The sequence below is a fragment of the Lagenorhynchus albirostris genome, chromosome 2 (genome assembly GCF_949774975.1).
Source record: "Lagenorhynchus albirostris chromosome 2, mLagAlb1.1, whole genome shotgun sequence".
In the NCBI taxonomy this organism is placed as follows: domain Eukaryota; kingdom Metazoa; phylum Chordata; class Mammalia; order Artiodactyla; family Delphinidae; genus Lagenorhynchus; species Lagenorhynchus albirostris.
In genome coordinates, this window is record NC_083096.1 from 184,327,380 (window position 1) to 184,345,381 (window position 18,002).

General features: G+C 56.3%; 1 protein-coding gene across 3 annotated transcripts in view; it reads right to left on the reverse strand.

Moving 5' to 3' along the window:
• The window catches only part of PRDM16 (PR/SET domain 16), a 322,206-nt gene that overhangs the window by 33,099 nt on the left and 271,105 nt on the right, over nt 1-18,002 (reverse strand). For all 3 annotated transcript variants that reach the window (XM_060141652.1, XM_060141653.1, XM_060141651.1), the window contains exons 4-5: nt 14,847-14,981; nt 4,044-4,146 (exon numbers count right to left, since the gene is read on the reverse strand). In XM_060141652.1, the coding sequence (XP_059997635.1) occupies nt 4,044-4,146; nt 14,847-14,981 (238 nt within the window). The remainder of the gene's footprint in view (nt 1-4,043; nt 4,147-14,846; nt 14,982-18,002) is intronic.

Sequence of the window (18,002 nt, forward strand, 5' to 3'; positions counted from 1 at the left end):
GGTGTCCCCTCCCCCGAGCTCCGCATCAGTCCGCATGCTTTGTCACTGGTAAATGGAGGAGGCCGGGGGAGGCTGCCTGGCTCCCCCCGGGGCACCCAGAGGGGAGGTGGCAGAGCTGTGTTCGTGGAGCCGTCGCTCTGCTGGGTGCCCGGGGCAGGCGGTTGAGTCCCAGCTTCCCGCTGAGGGTATAAGAAAGGCACCCATGTGGCGTGCGTGTGGGCACGCACTGTCATCCACCCGCCCCCGCAGGCATTCCCTGTCCTTAGGAACGTGGATTCCTTTCCACTGGGTCTGAGTACCAAGAACACCATTTTAGAACAGAACCGGATGCAGAGACCCCGCAAAACTGCTCTCGTGGGCTTGTTCGGACTTCCTGGGCCGGAATGAGGCTGAGGGGGGCCCCCTCCCACCAGCATCAAGATGAAGTTAGAAATGCCAGTTTGTATCTTACTCTTTCTGGACCCACCTAAGAACAGTCACCAAAGTTGAAATTTGCAAAGACAAGAAGAAGGGCCAGCCCCACCCGTTCATAGCCCCGCCCACCCATAGCCCCGCCCACCCATAGCCCCACCCATCCATAGCACTGACCAACTTATGTTTCCAGTTTGGATCTGGACTTTGGATTTACAACGAAAATTCAGCCTGTTTCTCACTCTGAAGGCATTTGAGGGCGTCCTGGAGGCAGTGGAACCAGCCGTGGAGGGCACCCTCTCCTCCATTGCCCTCATCCCATCACCAGCCCAAGTTTGCTCCTGTCCAAGGACAGAGCCGAGGACAGGACACGCCCAAGTCTCGCTCACCTGTGCCATGGTGTGGACAGGTGTCCCAACGACTTCCACGCAGGTAAAGTTGACATTGAATACACACCCAGGGCAAGCTGGACGGGGCAAGAAGGATGTGCCCAGTCCACGTGGTTTTCACTTTCCCAGCATAAGCAACTCCATTTTAAAGAAATACTAGAGTATGTTACACTCGGGTTACATTATGTTTATTGTGTTGCATTGCTGTATTATATTATATTACGCCTGTCTCATGCTTTATACCCAATACAATGCAGCCTCTTGATCTTTTTTGGAGAGGGGGGAAAAGTTAATAAATTTGAGCCTTTCTCAAAAGAAAGGCATATTTGAAAGGAAATGATTTTCTTTATTTTCTCCCAAGGGCAAGAAGTTCTCCTGAAAGAGAAATCTTTCCCCTCTCCATTGAAAGAGTAAAAACAAAATAAGAAGTCCCTGGAACTAATGAATCTGAAAGTGGCTTCCCTCTGCTCTGAATCACTTGTAGGTAAATGGGAACTGAATTTCTTTACCAAGGGGCAGCTTTGAAAGAGCATTGCCAGTCCCAGGTCTGCAGGACTGGGGCTGTTTCCCCCAGCGAACTGGCAAAGCGGCCCCCACCCCCGTTTCTTCCGTGATACCTGGACGTTGTCCTGGCAGAGCCCCTGCCCCCAACAAGAGCACGCAGAATTGTGATTCAGAACTGAAGTCTCTTCATCTAAATCTGGGGAGGCCGTGGACCGGGGCTGAAGCTCTGTCTTCTACCCAAACCAAAGTAAACCAAGGCCATGGCGGCCTCATGTTCTGTTTGTCAAGTCTCAGCCTCACGTCTGTCTGAAGTTCTATCAGCAACTTTTCAAGGCAAAGCAGGAATGTAACAGGAAAATACATCAGTGCCTAATGGCTTCAGGGAACCCAGGGGGACACAATTATGTGGCATCTGCATGCTAAGCTACCAGACTGGAGGCTCAAAAGCCCTCAAGAGCGCACTCCAAATTCCTGCCGCGATAAGGGGCCGCTGCATTTAGCTGGGCTGGGATAAAAGATTTTTTATGATAATTATCTTAGTCAGGAACATTTTTACATTCTCTTTCTGTGTGATTCAGAGTTAACTGGGTGCAGGGGGGTGCGGGGGGGTGCGGGGGGGACTGTTGAGAGGTGAAGGAGTGATCTTGACAGCAAAGGGTATAGAGAGTCAAATATTTGATGTGGGACTATTATGTGCCGAAAGCAATTAGCCCACAAACGTCTGGTAAATTATTAGGAAAATGTAGACCCAGGGTATTGAAGATCGGGCGTTGGAAGGGGGACGGGAATCAAGGTTTTTAAAACCTTTTGGAAGAAAGACATGTCATCATACAAACGAAACCCCACCACCGGGCGCACTCCTTGGGTTAGGCAGATTTATCTCTCTGCCCTCTTGTGCATTATCTAAGATTCACAGGTCTTTTCAACAATTATTTTAAGTAAAGTGAGACCACCCCTCTGCTACCCGGAGCTCAGCCATTCTTTTCTCCATGGCCTAATTAAAACCAAAGTCTAGAGGAGAGCATGCGTAGGGCCGTCTTGCAGAATTGTCCTTCTGTGGAGATAGCCTTTGGAACAACTCACGGGCACACGGTGCTGCCCCACAAAGGTGGGCCACACTCGGGACCACAAAGGTCGCTCTGCTTCCTGCTAATTCCAACGCCCAGCTCCCTGGCCCAGCCAAGCGCACCCCCGGGCCATGACATTGGAGCAGTTCCTTAGAGAAACTTGCAGTAAGTGGCATTAATCATTAACCCCTGGAGTGTTTGGAGGGGAGGGGAAGAAAGACAGGAAGGGAAAGACCAACCTCCCCCCTTTCTCTAGCAGGAATGGAATCCTGAGCTCTGGAGATGGCCAGAAGGAGAGGCTGCCTGTCTGCTCATTGCTGGGGTCTCATTCAAAGAAGACACACGGTCTACTCAGCAGCTGCGCTTAGGGAGTTAACGGACCAGCTGGTACTCTGCTGCCAACGCAGCGTCCTCCAACCGGACTTTTCCTCAGCGGCTTAAAAACGATTCCAGAATCCCAAGGCTTAGCAACGTGGATGAAGGAAAAGAAATCTGGATTTCAGAAATCCGAGCTTATACGAGACTGTGATTTTCTCAAGCGTCCTCTGAGATGTGCCTGAGCAGGGATGAACAAGGAAGGGAAGTATGTCTACTGGACAAACGCCAAGGGACCAACCGAGAGGAAAGGACATTTGGGACGCTTCCCGCAGTCCTGCTGAAAGAGCTCAGTGGCCACCGTACCACCAAGGAGCCCACCGAAGCCCTAAATTCTCCCTCTCACCACATAAACTTTCCCTTAACCTGTCTCTGGGACTTTTTGCTTTTAACTGCAGATGGGCGTTACTTTCAAAGACACTTATGGCATCAGTGCCCTCTCTTAAATGAGACCGAAACTTTCCCCTGGCACAGACTCTGGAGGCAAAGGTTTCCAAGCCGCAAAATGGTTTTGTTTGTTTTTAAGTCATGTAGAGAACAGGCAATGCTGCTGCTGCTAATACTAATTATGCAGTTTAAAAAAAAAATCGCCTAGGACTCTACCACTGCAGAGCTGTAACTTAGGACTCTACCACTGCAGAGCTGTAACCTAGGACTCTACCACTGCAGAGCTGTAACCTAGGACTCTACCGCTGCAGAGCTGTAACCTAGGACTCTACCGCTGCAGAGCTGTAACCTAGGACTCTACCGCTGCAGAGCTGTAACCTAGGACTGTACCGCTGCAGAGCTGTAACCTAGGACTGTACCGCTGCAGAGCTGTAACCTAGGACTCTACCGCTGCAGAGCTGTAACCTAGGACTCTACCGCTGCAGAGCTGTAACCTAGGACTCTACCGCTGCAGAGCTGTAACCTAGGACTCTACCGCTGCAGAGCTGTAACCTAGGACTCTACCGCTGCAGAGCTGTAACCTAGGACTCTACCGCTGCAGAGCTGTAACCTAGGACTCTACCCCTGCAGAGCTGTAACCTAGGACTCTACCGCTACAGAGCTGTAAGGCGGCAGGAGACCCATCCACACGCACTGTCTGAAGTCGTCTCGAATTCAGAGTGTGGCCCATGTAACCCAAGGAAGGAGAAAGCAAAGCACTTAGGTTGAGAAGTTGTTAGGAAGAGGCTGGTTCTCTCATTTGGGGTCCGGGTGGTGGGCCTTGGGCAGCAGCCGGGGGACCCCCGGCCCCTGTCACGTGGCCCGAAGTGATGGGAGCTCCAGGCCTCTGCTCCTGTGGGTGGGGGCTTACCATCCAGGCTGGGGGGCACCGTCCCCAGGGAGTACGAGCCTTCTTTCACGTGGACCAGTAGCTCTTCTCCTGGCTCAATGTCCTTAATGACTTTATAATAAATCTATGACGGAGAAACCAGGGAGAAAGCGTCAGCATTGGCGGCCTCGCTGCTTAAAAGCCCATCGCGCACACCCAGCCCGCACGCCACTGACGCTGCTCACTGGGGAGGCTGGCCCGCTGGCCACTTGACCTGCCTTCTAATTGCTGCTAAGAGGTTCCCCTTTGGAACTTGACAGAACACACGCAGAAGGACTAGAGTCTATTTTTAACTTGTTAGACCCAGATTTTGGATATTGGTAAAAGGGGTGCAAAAGGAAATAGGTGAGGATTAGCTCCAAAGTTCCCAAGCAGGGCGAGTCCTAGAGGGAAATATTAGGAAAAGTGGATCTTTTAATCAGGAGTGGAGCCTGGGTTGATTCCCGGGTTCCTTTTGTCAGTATGTATGTAAGACACCCTTTGCCGTCTGGGGGCGGGGTGGGGTCTTCAGGGGGCTCGAGAGTGAATTTGGATGTTTATGAAGGTGACTATGAACACAAACGGAGGCCCGATCAGCAGGGGTGAGTCTCAGGTGAGTGTGGACGCCACCCGTGCCTGCCGCAAGCTCGGTGCCAACGGCCGTTGGCGGTCTGGGATGGGGGACACCTCTGAAAACAGAGATGGGTCGGGTGGGGCTCAGGGTAGAGTCTGCAGCCTGGAGCCAGCTCTGAGGGACGTCCAGCCTAAGTACTCCGAGCAGCCCCGTGCCCTGCCAAGGTGTCCCCTGAAGAAAACACCGCCTGCATGGGAGGTGGCAGCCACGATCTGGAGAAGCCCAGCAACTCAGAAGGGCAGCATGACAGGGACCATCGGGGATGGAGCCCAGGGACCAGGCCTCAACAGCCTGGGGGGCTTTGGGAGAGGATGGGGCCTTCCTTGCCTTTCCAGACCCTACCTGGGAGCCCCTTCCCTCCCTGGGGACCAGGGACACAGCTCCCCTGCGTGGGGGCTCCCACTCCTCACGTGAGCAGGGCTGACGCCAGGAGCCCTGCATCTTAAATGGCAGGCAGCAGGGGGCATTACCCTCAGGCCAGTCCACTTCCTAGCATGTTGGCACGTGGCGGTTGGGTCTTTCTTCAGATACCAGTAACCAAGGAGCTTCCAGGAGCCCGAAAGCTCGGCCGCAGGACTGGCTGGGGGGCCAGAGAAGGACCCGAGACGAAGTCCCTCTGCCCTGGGAGACCTGGGGGCTGAGGCTTCTCCAGGCCATTTCCATCCGAGGTCCCACAGCACCACCCTCCCCATGGAGGACATGGCGGTTAGGTGTCAGGCCAGGCTTCCCAGAAGCAGCTGGCCTGGTTGTGGCCCCAGGGACTGAGCTGGGCACCGGCCTGCCGGTCTTCCTCCCCCCGCCCCCGGGTCCCGCCCTGGGGAAACATCTGGAAGGCTGAGCTTCCTCATCGCTGGTGGGGCCCCTTTCCCCCCTCTCCCCAGGCCAAGTCCAGCTTGGACGCCCTCACAGCCAGTCTCGACTAACTGCCGAATGACACCAATGTGCTCTCAAAGGGACAGCAGAGCCACACTGCGTCCCCAAACGCCCAGCCGAACACTTGGACTGCGGAACTGCACCCAGTGGAAGAGTATGCGCATGCGCAGACGGCTTACCAATGTGCAGAGTTCCTTTCCCTGCGCTCGTTAGGAATTTCATTTCGCAACTATTCCCTGGCACGTCGCTAAAATAATGATGAGATTTTGAAAATGGAGACTAGAAACTGTACCATATTACCTTCTGTAATTAAATCAATTGTTATTAAGCTCCCAGTTTTGTATTATTGTACCTAAAAATTACACAGTGGCTGAATCATTGTTTTAAAAAATCAAACTCGAGTCACCGTATTTTAAAATCGGACCCAGAGTGAACCCCACGTTTCAACAAAGCTCGGAGGAGCCCCTGAGCCATCCCGGGGAGGTGAGTCAGGTTTTATTAATACACGGGAACAATCGCACTTTCATCCCCGCGGCGGTGAGTGAGCGCATCCAGCAAGTGCAGGCTTAATGCGCCCGCGGGCCGCTGAGTTCCCGCGCGCAGGCTGGGGCGGGCCCGGCGGCGCGGTGTCTTCTCGAGGGTCCCCGTTAGAGGGCAATGTGGACCCGCCCGCAGCATCTTTCTCGGCCGCTCCGCCCGCCCCCCACCCCGCGCCAGCCCGCTAGCGCCAGGGACGCGTGAGACCGGCGGCGCTCTCAGACCCGGTCCCGGCTCTGCGGCGGCCGCATCCTCCCGCGGCCGGATGCTGGGCTCGTGCTCCAGCCGGGCTGCCGGGGCTGGCGCGGCCCGCCTCCCTCCTCCGCCTCCCCCTCCGACCCCCTCTGTGGGCCACCCAGCCTTCCAGGACCCCCACCCCACCCCACCTCTCCGAGGGCCCTCGGACCCCCAGAACCCCGCCCACCCCTCACCGGGAGGCTGCCCGGGTCCCCTCCCCCCCACCCCTCCCAGCTCTGAGGGCTGCACTACCTCCTGCCCGCTCTTCCCACGCCCCACCCCACTCCGACCTCCTCGGAGGCCGCCTGGCCTCGGGGGGAACCGACCCTCCCCAGTCGCCGCCGGAGGGTCTAGCGCGCTGGCCGTGGGATGCAGTTTTGTGCGCAGTGGGCACCCTCGGGGCAGCCCGGGCGCCTAGCAGGGGCCGCCTCGACTTTGAGCCGCAGTCGGAATTAAGCGCTATTGGCGCTGATCGCAGAGCCTGGGGCGGGGCTGGGGGCGGTGGGCGTCCCCGACCTGCCTCCACCTTGAGGACGGGGCGCGGCAGCGAACCGGAGACCACTCGAACTTCCCCAAGCTCAGCCGGTCCGCCTTTGCCAAGGGCGCCCGGTGCGCGGGCCGCCCTGGTCCACACGAAGGCCGCCGGTGCTTTTACGACCCGTTCGCAGTGGCACCGAGGTCTTATCAGCCAGACGTGCAGAGAAAGACCCGGTTCCTGGTCTGCGGGGTCGGATGACTTCCCGGGACAAAGGCCGGGCTTAGGTGGGACGGAGGCCTGGGCAGTCTCCTGGCTTACAGGGCGCAATTACAAATTGCGCATTGACTGTACCGGCAGGCCCCTTCCGTTCGAGGCCCGTAATAAATTATTATTGCAACCCCTTAAACATTCCTAAAGTCGGTTTATAACCTGCCTTTCATCGTATGCCCCTCCGTGGGTCATATTCAGACCCCAGGGCCAAGTGGGCATCACGGACGGGCTGAGTCCTAAGCCTTTGCACAAGAGGGAAGACAGAAGCCTGTTCTCCAGGGAAGAAGGAGCCCCGGCCTCGGATGCCCTTTCGTTCCCAGGCTCAGCGCAGACCTGCCTTTGTCGGCATCTGAGTACCCAGGCCTGTCTCTAACAGCAGCAGCCCTGACACTGTTTAAACTCGCCTCAGTCCTTGGACTGTGTAGCAAGGCAGAGCTGGAATTTTCTCTCTGGTTTCAGGATCTGAGGGCGGGGGCCGGCGGGGGGGAACCCACAGCAACAGCTGAGTTTACTAGCGCCAATAAATGTCTGCTCTAAACGGCTTTAAAAAATAACAATGCCAAACAGACCTGATCCCAAGTTAAGTCCTTGTTCAGCATTTCAGTTCTCTTTGGAACAGCGAGACCTGATTGAACACGGGCGGGCGACACCAGCAAGGGGGCCTCGGGATTCTAACTGTATTTACCCCGACCCGGCCTAGTTTCTTCCCCTTTTATAATCTCTAGACACAAAGAGACAGCTTCTTGTAGGTGAACGGAGCTGGGAAAAATAAGTGGCCACGTTCTCAGCAAAAGACGGAGAAACTGCCTGAGGAAAGTTGGGTTGCTTACGGGCCACATTCAGCGAGACCCAGCCTTTTAAGAAAATGAACATCATTTTCTTTTCCCCCAGCAACATTCTTTAAGACAAAGAAATATTTCAAATTGATGATGGCTGACACTTTGGGATATTTTCTCCTTAGAGTTCCTTAAGTTTGTTTCTGTTTTTAATACCAAGTCAGTTTCACAAGGATAGATACTATTTTCAAACATGAAGACTTACGTTCCACAATTTTTATTCCTCCTTAATCTTAGAATTTTAAAATTTGGATAGGTGAACAGCTCCATCCAACCTACACTGGGTAGAAATGACTAGACTGCAGACTTCCAGCCTGTAGGTTGAATTCAGGCCAAAGCCGTGCTCTCCCCTCCCTGGAGCAAACGGTTTTCTTAAAAAACATGAAAGTGATAAGTGAACTGGACCACGTTTCCCCGCTGCCCCCCCCCGCCACCCCTGACCAGTTTGAGAAATTTTAAAGGCGTATTTGAATAAAGTAGGTGAAATCTCTTTCACAGTGCTTATCTTAAAAAAAAAATGAAACCTCTCTCCATCCTGGATTTCAGAATTCACTTGTGCTTCAATTTGTGAAGGCTTTCGGCGTGGTGCACAAGGGGCTTTTCACGAAAGAGAAGCACACAGCGAGGGGAATTTGCATCGCTCTAAGATCTTGATGAAAAGCAAATTCACCCAGTGGCCAGTCTGCCTTCGGAGAGGGGAGGCTGGTCTGAGGGGTATCCCTGGGCATTTTTGGTCTCTCAGGATCCCCAGAGTGGTGAGGTGGGTCCTAGCGCCGCCTCATTGCTTCAAGACCTTTGGAATTGTCACCATGTTTCTTCATTACTTGCTGTCCCCAAACGTGGACCATCTCTCTCTGGGAAAGTTGGTGGACGCTGGAGTCCTGAGGCTGGTGGGGGGGTTGAGTGTTTGGAGTTTAAAGAACAGCCCAGGTGATGCTCCAGGATGAAGCAGGGAAGCAAGCGTTCGGAGCTGCCGAGGGTCTGGGCAGGTGTCTATTTCCCTTTGCCTTCACTGTGGGAACCTTTCCCTGGCCGTTTCGGAGCCGGGTAGGAGCAAGGGGACGGCCAGCCACTCTGGGTGCGTTCGGCACCACCCGCAGGCTCCAGGGACGAGCAGACAGTTCTTTCCTTAGGCCGAGAGAGGGGAGAAAGCTTGTCATCTTTGGGATTCGCCGCTTTCCTCTCTTCCCACGTGTGGCTGAAGCAGCGTGCGCCTAAACCTTTACTCTTTGCTGTTATATGTTCTGCCACCTCCCAGCAGCTCAACATTGAAAACATCTCTCTGTATCTCTTCTTAGTTGTACAGTTTGTACCTGGATGTTACAATTATATTTGTTATCTATGAATTATTATATTTATATATAATATAAAAATACATAGTATACAGTTTGTACCTAGATTTCATTTTAATGTATATATATATAGTATAAATTATTGGTCACAGTTAGATTGTCTTCATTATTCTCAAGTGCCTTCTTCTAATGAAGTATCCCACTTAATTAAGAAGAAAACAATATAAATTTTGGTAAATGATGATAGCCAGTATCGTGAATGGATGCCTTGCCCTTTGCCCCAAAGGGGGTCGGTTTGCTCCAAGGAGTAAAATCCAACAGCTTTCTGACTCAGAACAAATTTGCTGTATTTTTTAAGTCTTTTGTCAACTGGTTAAGAAGCGCTAAAATGAATTCCCCATCCTTCTCATTTTCAAACGGAAAATTGTATCTAATTGTTTGGAAGCTACCATTTAAACCGGCCCATCCATTTACGATTTTTAATTAAAAAGAAACTGTGGAGGGAGTGATGGGCTGTCCGGCAACAGGGCAGAGCAGGGCGGTGGACGTCGCCTGCCTGTCGTGGAAAATCCTAGCCCTGGCGGATCGCTCGCCCTGACGTGGGGGTAGGCGGTGGGGGAGGGGAGGTGGTCCACACCGGAGCAGAGGAAATGAAAGCAAAAGCAAACGCCGTGAGCTTTGGCCCGGGAACACCAGGTTCCCATTAGAAACAAGTGTTGGCTCTCGAAGACGGGGTGCTGCGTGGCTATCCGCTGGCTCATCTGCTAATGAAATTCCTTTGTTCAACACACTCTGCGAAGGAGATTAGCCTTTGTCTGCTTCCACTTTGGGGAGACTCGGCCCCTCTCCTCAGGCTGATCCCCTCACTTGCCCTCGGAAGGTGCTGTCAGTGGTGGGTTTTCCTCATGCCCGGCCAGCTCCGGCCGTGGGGGTGCAGCGCGGGCCTCGCAGCCCCTCCGAGGTGTGCTGGGGGCTCCGACCCCCAAGTCGCGCTCCCCAACACGTGTGTGTGTGACCCCGGCATCATGTGGTACCATCTTCAGCCCCACCGGCCACCTGAGCCCCGGCCACCGCCATCCTTGCCCTGCTGCGGCAACGTGGGAACGGGAGAGGGAGCCGGGCCGCGCACTGGCCTCCTCCTGCCTTTGCTTCCTCGGGTGGGCACTTTATTTCCAAGCTGTCGTTTTCTTTCTTACCATTAAAACAAATCCAAGAACAGACCCTGTCTGTGTCTTCTGAAACATCTCAAACCAACTTGTTTGCTCATAATCGTGGGAGAAAGAACCAGCAGGGGGGATCTGAGGGTCTCACGTTTTCCAGAAAGAAAAGTGGGGGTTGGAGGCTGCTGGGGCAACGGTCGAGCCTCCAGCGTGAACCGAGCCTCCCGTGGGCTCCTTGCCTTCTCTTCCTGCTAAGCTGGGAAAGTAAATCAAAGCACCCCAGGCTCTACAGCTACGGTCTGACCACCCCCCAAAAATCCCAGAGGATGCCATGTTCCGCCACAGCTGCCTGCTGTGGGTGTTTCGTTCCTAGCACCTGGGCCGCCCTAAAGCTTGTGTGGCCTCAGGACCGCCTGTGGGTTCTATGCAGTAGCAAACCACAAGTCACCTTTAGGTGATGCGCTGGGTGCAGGGGGACATTCATGGCCCCCCTGGCCTTTGCTGCCTGGGGCTCGCCCCTCCAGAGCTGCACAGAGGAGGGCTGAGGCTGTGCTGAAGCTGGTGCCCAAGAAGCAGGAGTGACGGGCCGGTCACCTCTCCCCGAGGGCCGCTGGGGCAGGGACCGCTTCGAGCCAGGGCTCCAAGAGGGGCACAGATGAGGACCTGGGGGAGGGGCCCTGAGCACGGCCCTGCAGTCCCACGGCTGGGCGGGGGGCACGTGGTCAGTGGCCTGAGCGGCTCCGGGGAGAACGAGGCCCGACCAGATGGAAGGAGGCCATCCTGGGGGGCTGCACTGCCCAGTGCCTGGGCTCCCCGAGCGCCCACGATGCAGCTGGAGGGCTGCCAGCTGCTCAGAACCTCACGGGGCATGGGGGGTACGTCTGTCCCCACGGCCCGTCTGGCCACCGGCAAAGGCCGTGCTGGGCTGAGGGGTGTGAGACCCCCTGACCTCAGCGCGCCGCCCCACGTGGGTCTCTCCGGAGGACTCGGGACCATCCAGGGGGCCCGTCCAGAGCTGCCTCAAATCCCCTGGCCGCTGTGGCTTCTGGAACATTCTCTGTAAGACACCCTCTCCTGCCTGGTCTCCTTTGTCCTCTGGACACTGGGGCTCATGGTTACGAACTTCAAGTCAGTGCTCTTCTGACGGAAGTCGCCTCTCTACAGAGCACCATCTGGAAACACTGTTCCCAGAAGCCGTTTTTATGGATCTGAGATCTGCAACCCGGTTCCTTCCCTGTGTCTGTGCTGTGTTGGAGGAGGTGGTGTGTGTGTGTGTGTGTGTGTGTGTGTGTGTGTGTGTGTGTGTGTGTGTGTGGTGGGGAGCAGAGAGAGAGAAAGGGAAATGGTTCACTTAAGTGTGTTTGTGTGTTTGTATGAGTGTGTGTCGTCGGCGGGGGGGGGGGGGGAAGTTCCCTAAGTGGCAGGAAATGCGGGTGGAAACTCTTGGGATTATGGAAATCTGAGAAACCCCATTAATATCGTGTAATGTTTCCTTCTCAAAGAGAGGCCTGTCTTCAAAAATCTTTGTTTTATTATTAATATTTCAGGGACGTTTTTATTCCAGCTCTACACAGGGTCAAGCCGGTCGCTTTGCAGCACGCTGAGTTGCCAGCGCTCGGGACTGGGGGACGGAAGGAAAGACTTTCTGCTGGGCTGCGTGGCCATCCGAGAGAGCACGTCAGGCTCTGAGAGACTGTCTACAAAATAGTTCGAGATCTAGCATCCTCCTTTCAAAACTATATTTCTAAAATTCGCTTCATTCAAACCAACAAATACTGAGAATCTGTGTGTATTTCAGAGCAGTTTTCCTATTACTATTAGAGTTTAAAATTGTGTTATTTCTCAAAGGAAAATACATCCCTCAAATTGCCCATCTTCCTTTGAGATCTGAGATGCGGCCGCCCCCCCACCCCTTGGCTCCTGTTTTCCTGGTGTTTGGTGGCCCCTGCCATGCCGTTAAGTTTGGAGGCGGGGACATTGGCGGGAACCTCGGTTGCCCCGTGCCAGCAGGAATCGCCCACCATGGTCCCAGGAGGCAGGGCAGAGGGGCCGCTCTCCCTTGGAGGATGCAGGGTTTGAAAGGCCCTGGGTGGAGAAATTTTACTGCTTCCGGCCATTTCAGCTTTTTTATAGATTTATTTATTTTTATTTATTTTTGGCTGCGTCAGGTCTTCGTTGCTCCGCGCGGGCTTCCTCTAGTTACAGCGAACGGGGGCTACTCTTCATCGCGGCGGCTTCCTTGTTGCGGAGCATGGGCTCTAGGCGCACGGGCTTCAGTAGTTGTGGCATGCGGGCTCACTTGTTGTGGCTCGCAGGCTCTAGAGCGTGGGCTCAGTAGTTGTGGCGCACGGGCCTAGTTGCTCCACGGCATGTGGGATCTTCCCGGACCAGGACTCGAACCCGTGTTCCCTGCACTAGCAGGCGGATTCTTAACCACTGCGCCACCAGGGAAGCCCCCAGGCCATTTCATTGTTGTTTTGCTTAAATAGGCACCAAAGTCCTCTCCGAGCGTGTGAACTAAGATGGGGATCATAAATGCCCCCGCTTTAGGCTGCTAGAAGCATCAGCAGGCGAGGATGAAATCTTGACGTTACGTTGGGTTTAAGTACTCGAGCCAGGTATGGTTCCGAACGTAGGATGGAGCTTGGTAGAGCACTGAGGTATAAAAGTGCGGTTAAATGAAAGGGAACCCATGAGTCTAGGGTACTCCTGTCCACTGGTCCTGAAGAAGGAAAGAGTTTGCTGCAAAGTAGTTAATTCCATTTGGACCCTGCGTGGAGCTGAAATAAAAGCCAACCTGAAACATTAATAATAAAACAAAGATGTCGGAAGACAGGCTTCTCTTTGAGAAGACGCTAGGCTGCATTTTCTGCATTTTCAAAAGCTTGCCACATAAAGGCACCTACCAAACATTTCTTTTTTAAACAAAAAATCTGGATCCTTCATTATTTTATGCTGCATCTCACAAAAGTGCAGTCCTGGCCCCGGCCTCCCGTTATCTTTTTCACTGCCCCTCGGCTCCCAGACGCACGACCAAGGACACATGTTCTTTGCAAAGACAGACAACGGAAGGACCATCTTCCCACGTGCCTTAACCCTGATTCTCCTTCACTCACATTTCACGTTCATCTGGAAGGGGGAAGTGTCTTTTCTTTTTAATTTTTATGATTATTCTTTTCCTTTATTTCCTCAATATATTTTGCAATTAAAAAAACCCTTTTTTTCAGAATGTTGGGTTCTCAGTGGAAGCTGTAGACCTCTCAGTAGCAGAGGTGGATTGGAGCATCGCCAGATCGTGTCAGTGGAGGGAGGGCTGCTCGGTCCAGGCTGAGCCCCATGGCCGGGGACGGGGCTGAGCAGATGAGGGCGGGGTGCTCGGCAGCTCACGCGGGTCCCGGGGCCTCCTGGGTGTGTGCTGTCTGCATTTCTTTATGCAAAACTGTCTCTCTAACGTCGAAGAGCCTCAAACGGCTTTTAGAGGTTTGCACTGGCGACTCGAAGCTGCACCCCCTGTTATGTGGTCTCCACAAACCTTTTTTAAAGCAATGGAATCCTTTTTGCAAATGAAATCTCACGCGAAACCCCAAGACAGAGGCGAAAGCAGACTCCTCTGCTGGAAGCGGCTGGGCCCCCGGGCATCTCGAGGAAGCCGTACCCTGGGGACCCAGTGAAAGCGTGGCCTGAGGGGCCTGGCTCTGAGCAGGGTCTCTGGGGGCCACTTGCAAAGTTGTAAGTAAAGACGTTAAAGGACTAAGGTGCCTTTGTGGTGGAAACTCCCGCGGCATCTTCTGTCCTGATTGGTTCCTGATACTGGATGCCTGCAGCCCCGGGCCGGCACAGACGTGGAGCAGTGGGAAGGGTCCAGCGTGCCGAGGGGGGTCTTCGGCCTCTTGGGGGCTGGCAGCAGAAGCCAAAGCATCCCTTGGCCCTGGTGGGGCCTGGGCTGAAGTCGGGACCACGCAGCTCAGGAAAGATATCAGTTGGCTCCCAGCAGGGCCAGGATTTTGTGCCCAAACAGGGCTAGTCCCTCCGCAGGCTGGCTGGGCTGCCACAGCTATTCTTGGCGGCTCTGGGCAGCTGGGGCCTCACCTCAGCCTTCCAGACAGCCAGTGCGGACCCTTCCGCGCAGCTTGGATAAACAGCCACTTAGACACGATTCTCAAGGACAGGGTTCTCTACTTCTCTACTTCTCTCACGGGGCTGGCATTTGTCGGAATGTGGACCCTGAAGTTTCAGACCCTGCCCGCTCCCGGCCATGTGTCTTCCCATAAGCCTCAAGCCCCATCAGCCCCAGAGCAAAGGCTCTGATGGAGCATCCGGGGGTGTCGCTGGGTTCCCGGAAACTCAGCGCTGGCTAAGTGTCGGATAGCCCCCCGCTGCAGGACGGGCTTGGTAGACATGTGGCTAACCCTTCACCTCGGCGGCTCCACTCCCCTCCCTCCCGGTGCCAGGGCCCCAAGGCCGAGGCTCTGTGCGCGCCCGGACCCACCTGCTCGTTGATCTGACACATGGTGAGGTTCTGGTCGTCACAGGAGCACGCCACGCGGATGTACTTGAGCCAGCTGCCGGCGCCGGCCTGATTAGCGTCCACGCAGAACTTCCCACTGCCCAGGTCTTCGGAGATCTGCCCGGCAAGAAAGAAAACCAAGAAAGGTCAGAGGCATCCTGTGCGCTACAGCCAACACACTCTACGTTTGCCCAGCAAGAGAGTCCGCTGTTTGGGTGCAGAGTAGGAAGGCAGGCCAGCCTCTGGACATCAGCCGACCCTCCGGGCATCAGCCAGGCCCTGAGCCCACCAAGCCCACCGACGCCCAGGCATCTCCGGGAGGGAGCGCGACGCAGAGGGAGGGACTGCCCTGTCTATTCTCACCGAGCAGATCGTTGCCCTGGTACAGCCGTAAAAGTGCCGACGGCCTTGTGAAAACTCCCCAGCAAGCGGCCCCACAGGGGAGAAGGCGGAGGCCGCAGTGGCCGAGGGCAGAGCCCTCTGCTGAGAGCGCTGGGGTGGGCTGGGGGTGAGCGGTCTCGAAGGTGACGTTGTGGTCGGGGTGTGGCTGCGGGCGAGTCTCGACGCGTGTGCGCCTGTGAGTGTGCGTGTACCGGCGTGCGCGCCACGCTGCAAGAAGGAACATCACTTGGTTTTCTTAAAAGCGGAAGTTTCCATCTGACGCTGGTGTTTGCAGAAGCCCAGCCGGCAGAGGCCCCACGGGCCCCACTGGCCTCAGGTACTTTGCCACTGCTCTTGTTTTCTGAACGCCCTTCCGACAGGCAGAGGCCCGGGGCTCCTCCGGCGTGCGCACCTCTGAGCAGGTCGTTTCCCAGAAGACCGACCTGACTGCTGTCCCTGCGGAGAGGGGGATGCCCCAAAGCCGCCGGGCGCCGAGGTGGACGCTGCAGGCTCAGCCCCTCCCACCTGCTCTGATCAGTGCCTGCTCAGGGCCCCGACTCCAGAGCCGTGGAGGCCAGTGGCATCGTGGGCAAGCTTCCTGGGCAGCTGAGCTGGGAGGCTGGGAGGGAAGGAGGGAGGGGCTGAGGCCACCACCACACTGAGGGCTGCAAGTACGTGTCCAGGTGGTCGGGAGTGTCCAGGTGGGCAGGGGTATCTAGGTGGGTAGGGGTGATGCGAACAGGGTGTCAGAAGGACTCAGTGAAGTCAGGGCAGGGGGTAGGGACATGTCTTAGCACAAACAGAGGAGGCCGACCCCAGGCGCACGGCCCCTGTTCCCCGGAGAGGTCTCCCCAGTGCCGCCTGATGAACAGGTAAGGACCCGAGAAGGGAGGGAGGCTGCCCCTGAGGCCTGGAGAAGCCCTTCTGGCCAGAGAACCAGATGCTCTGTAAACGGCTCAGGCGCCTCCCAAACGCCCACGGACACCTTCTACATGGCCCAGGGTCCCGCCTGGCCTGTGAGTCAGTGAGGTTTGGGGAAGCAGCCGCCTTGCTGTGGGAGGGCCTAGAACCCACCTCTAGTCACACTGTGCCTCCAAGCCCCACGGGCCCCGGAGCCCACGGCAGCCCCTCCTGTCATGACGAGTCTCTGAGGGGCCGCCAAGCTGACTGGAAGGGGCTGTGAGCCCACAGGCCTCCGTTCTGACGATTCTCCATTTTGGGGACTTCAACCAAACGGCCCTAATTCTGAAAGAGCGCCTGGGCCAGTGTGGCCACAGGGAGGCTGCCCGGCCCAGCCTCTGGTCCTTGGCTGCCAGGGGTGAAGGGACACGGCCGCTCTGGGCCCCATCGGGAGGCCGCTGTGGGCTTGTGGGGGGCAGGCCGCACGGGAGAGGCCCCTCTCCTGACGTCACGCCTCTCACGGGCCCCTTCTCTTACCTCCCACCCCCAGTGCAGGAAACCCGCAAGAGAGACCCACCAAGCAAAGCTGTGGGTAGTGGCCCCGTCACTTGGCGAGGCCCCCGGCCACCTGGCTGCATCACAGGGAGGGAGAGGGGCTGTGGCTGGCCAAGACCCAGGGACCCCCCAACCCCCCCACCCCCCACCCCATCCCTCTGCCTCCCACCCAGCGTCTTCACAGGTGGGTGTAGGCGGGCGGCTGCCAGTCTCTCTGTCTCTGTCTCTTTGCCTGTGTCTCTCGGTCTCCTCCCCCCACCCATGGTCCAGTCTGGACTAGCAGAGACGGTCAGTGATGCTGTGAGCCGTCACAACCAGCGCAGGGCCCCCCCGCGTCTCCCGTCCCCCCCAGAGAGCGTGCTTGACCCCGTGGTTCTCAAAGGATGTGTGGGGTTGGGAGGCCGGATGCAGGCATGGCCCGTTACCTCTCAGTTCCAGTAGATTCTGCGACACTGCAGGGCGGCTGGAAGACCCCAGGCTCATCCCCCAGCCCCACACCCAAGCCCTGCCTCACCTAGGGGCAAATCCACACTTCTGCTGGGACACCTGTGGGCACACGCACAGACCCACCATGGCAGCACTGCCTCACGGAGAGTAGCTTCTGCATGGCCGGGCCCTCCCTCCTCAACGTCCCCGCTCGGCCCTCTGGGAACAGGCCTCTCTCTCCTCCACGTGACAGCCCTGCAGCTATTTGGACACGGCCCTCGTTCAGCAAACAGCTCTGGGCCTCTCAAGCGCGTCTGAACGTGGACACGGCCGGTGGCTAACCTGCACGGACACTGCTCTGGGGCCTCTGGCCATGTGGCCATCCTTCTTGGGGTGCAGGGCCCAAAATTCAGAGGCAAAAACTCCTCCAGGGCCCCGCTGCCCAGCTCCAGGGGGTGTCTTCTCTCTGGTGAGCAGCCCCTCCTGGGAAACGTCCCTCCTCCTCAAACCGGAGGACCTGGTCCCCCAGCCCCGAGCATCTGGACCACCGCAGGGTGCCACTTACATCCTGAAGGTCCCTGAAGGTCCGGGGGCCCCTTCTCCCTCATGGCCACCCTGGCTGGCTTTCTGGGGCGACAGAGGAGGCCTTGGTTAATGCCTTCCACCCAAAGAGACTAAAACTCTCCCTCTGAGAGGTAGCAGGGAACGGCTGACCTTTCCTCCAGGGAAGGCACAAGAAGCCCTGGTCTTGGGGCCCTGAACCAGCGATGCGGGGCCAGGTTGGGCAGTGGGGCTCACCCCGATGCCAGGACCACGTCTCTCTCCCGTCTCTGTGTAGAGAGTCCAGCCCTGTGGGGCACACTGGGGCGTACCTGG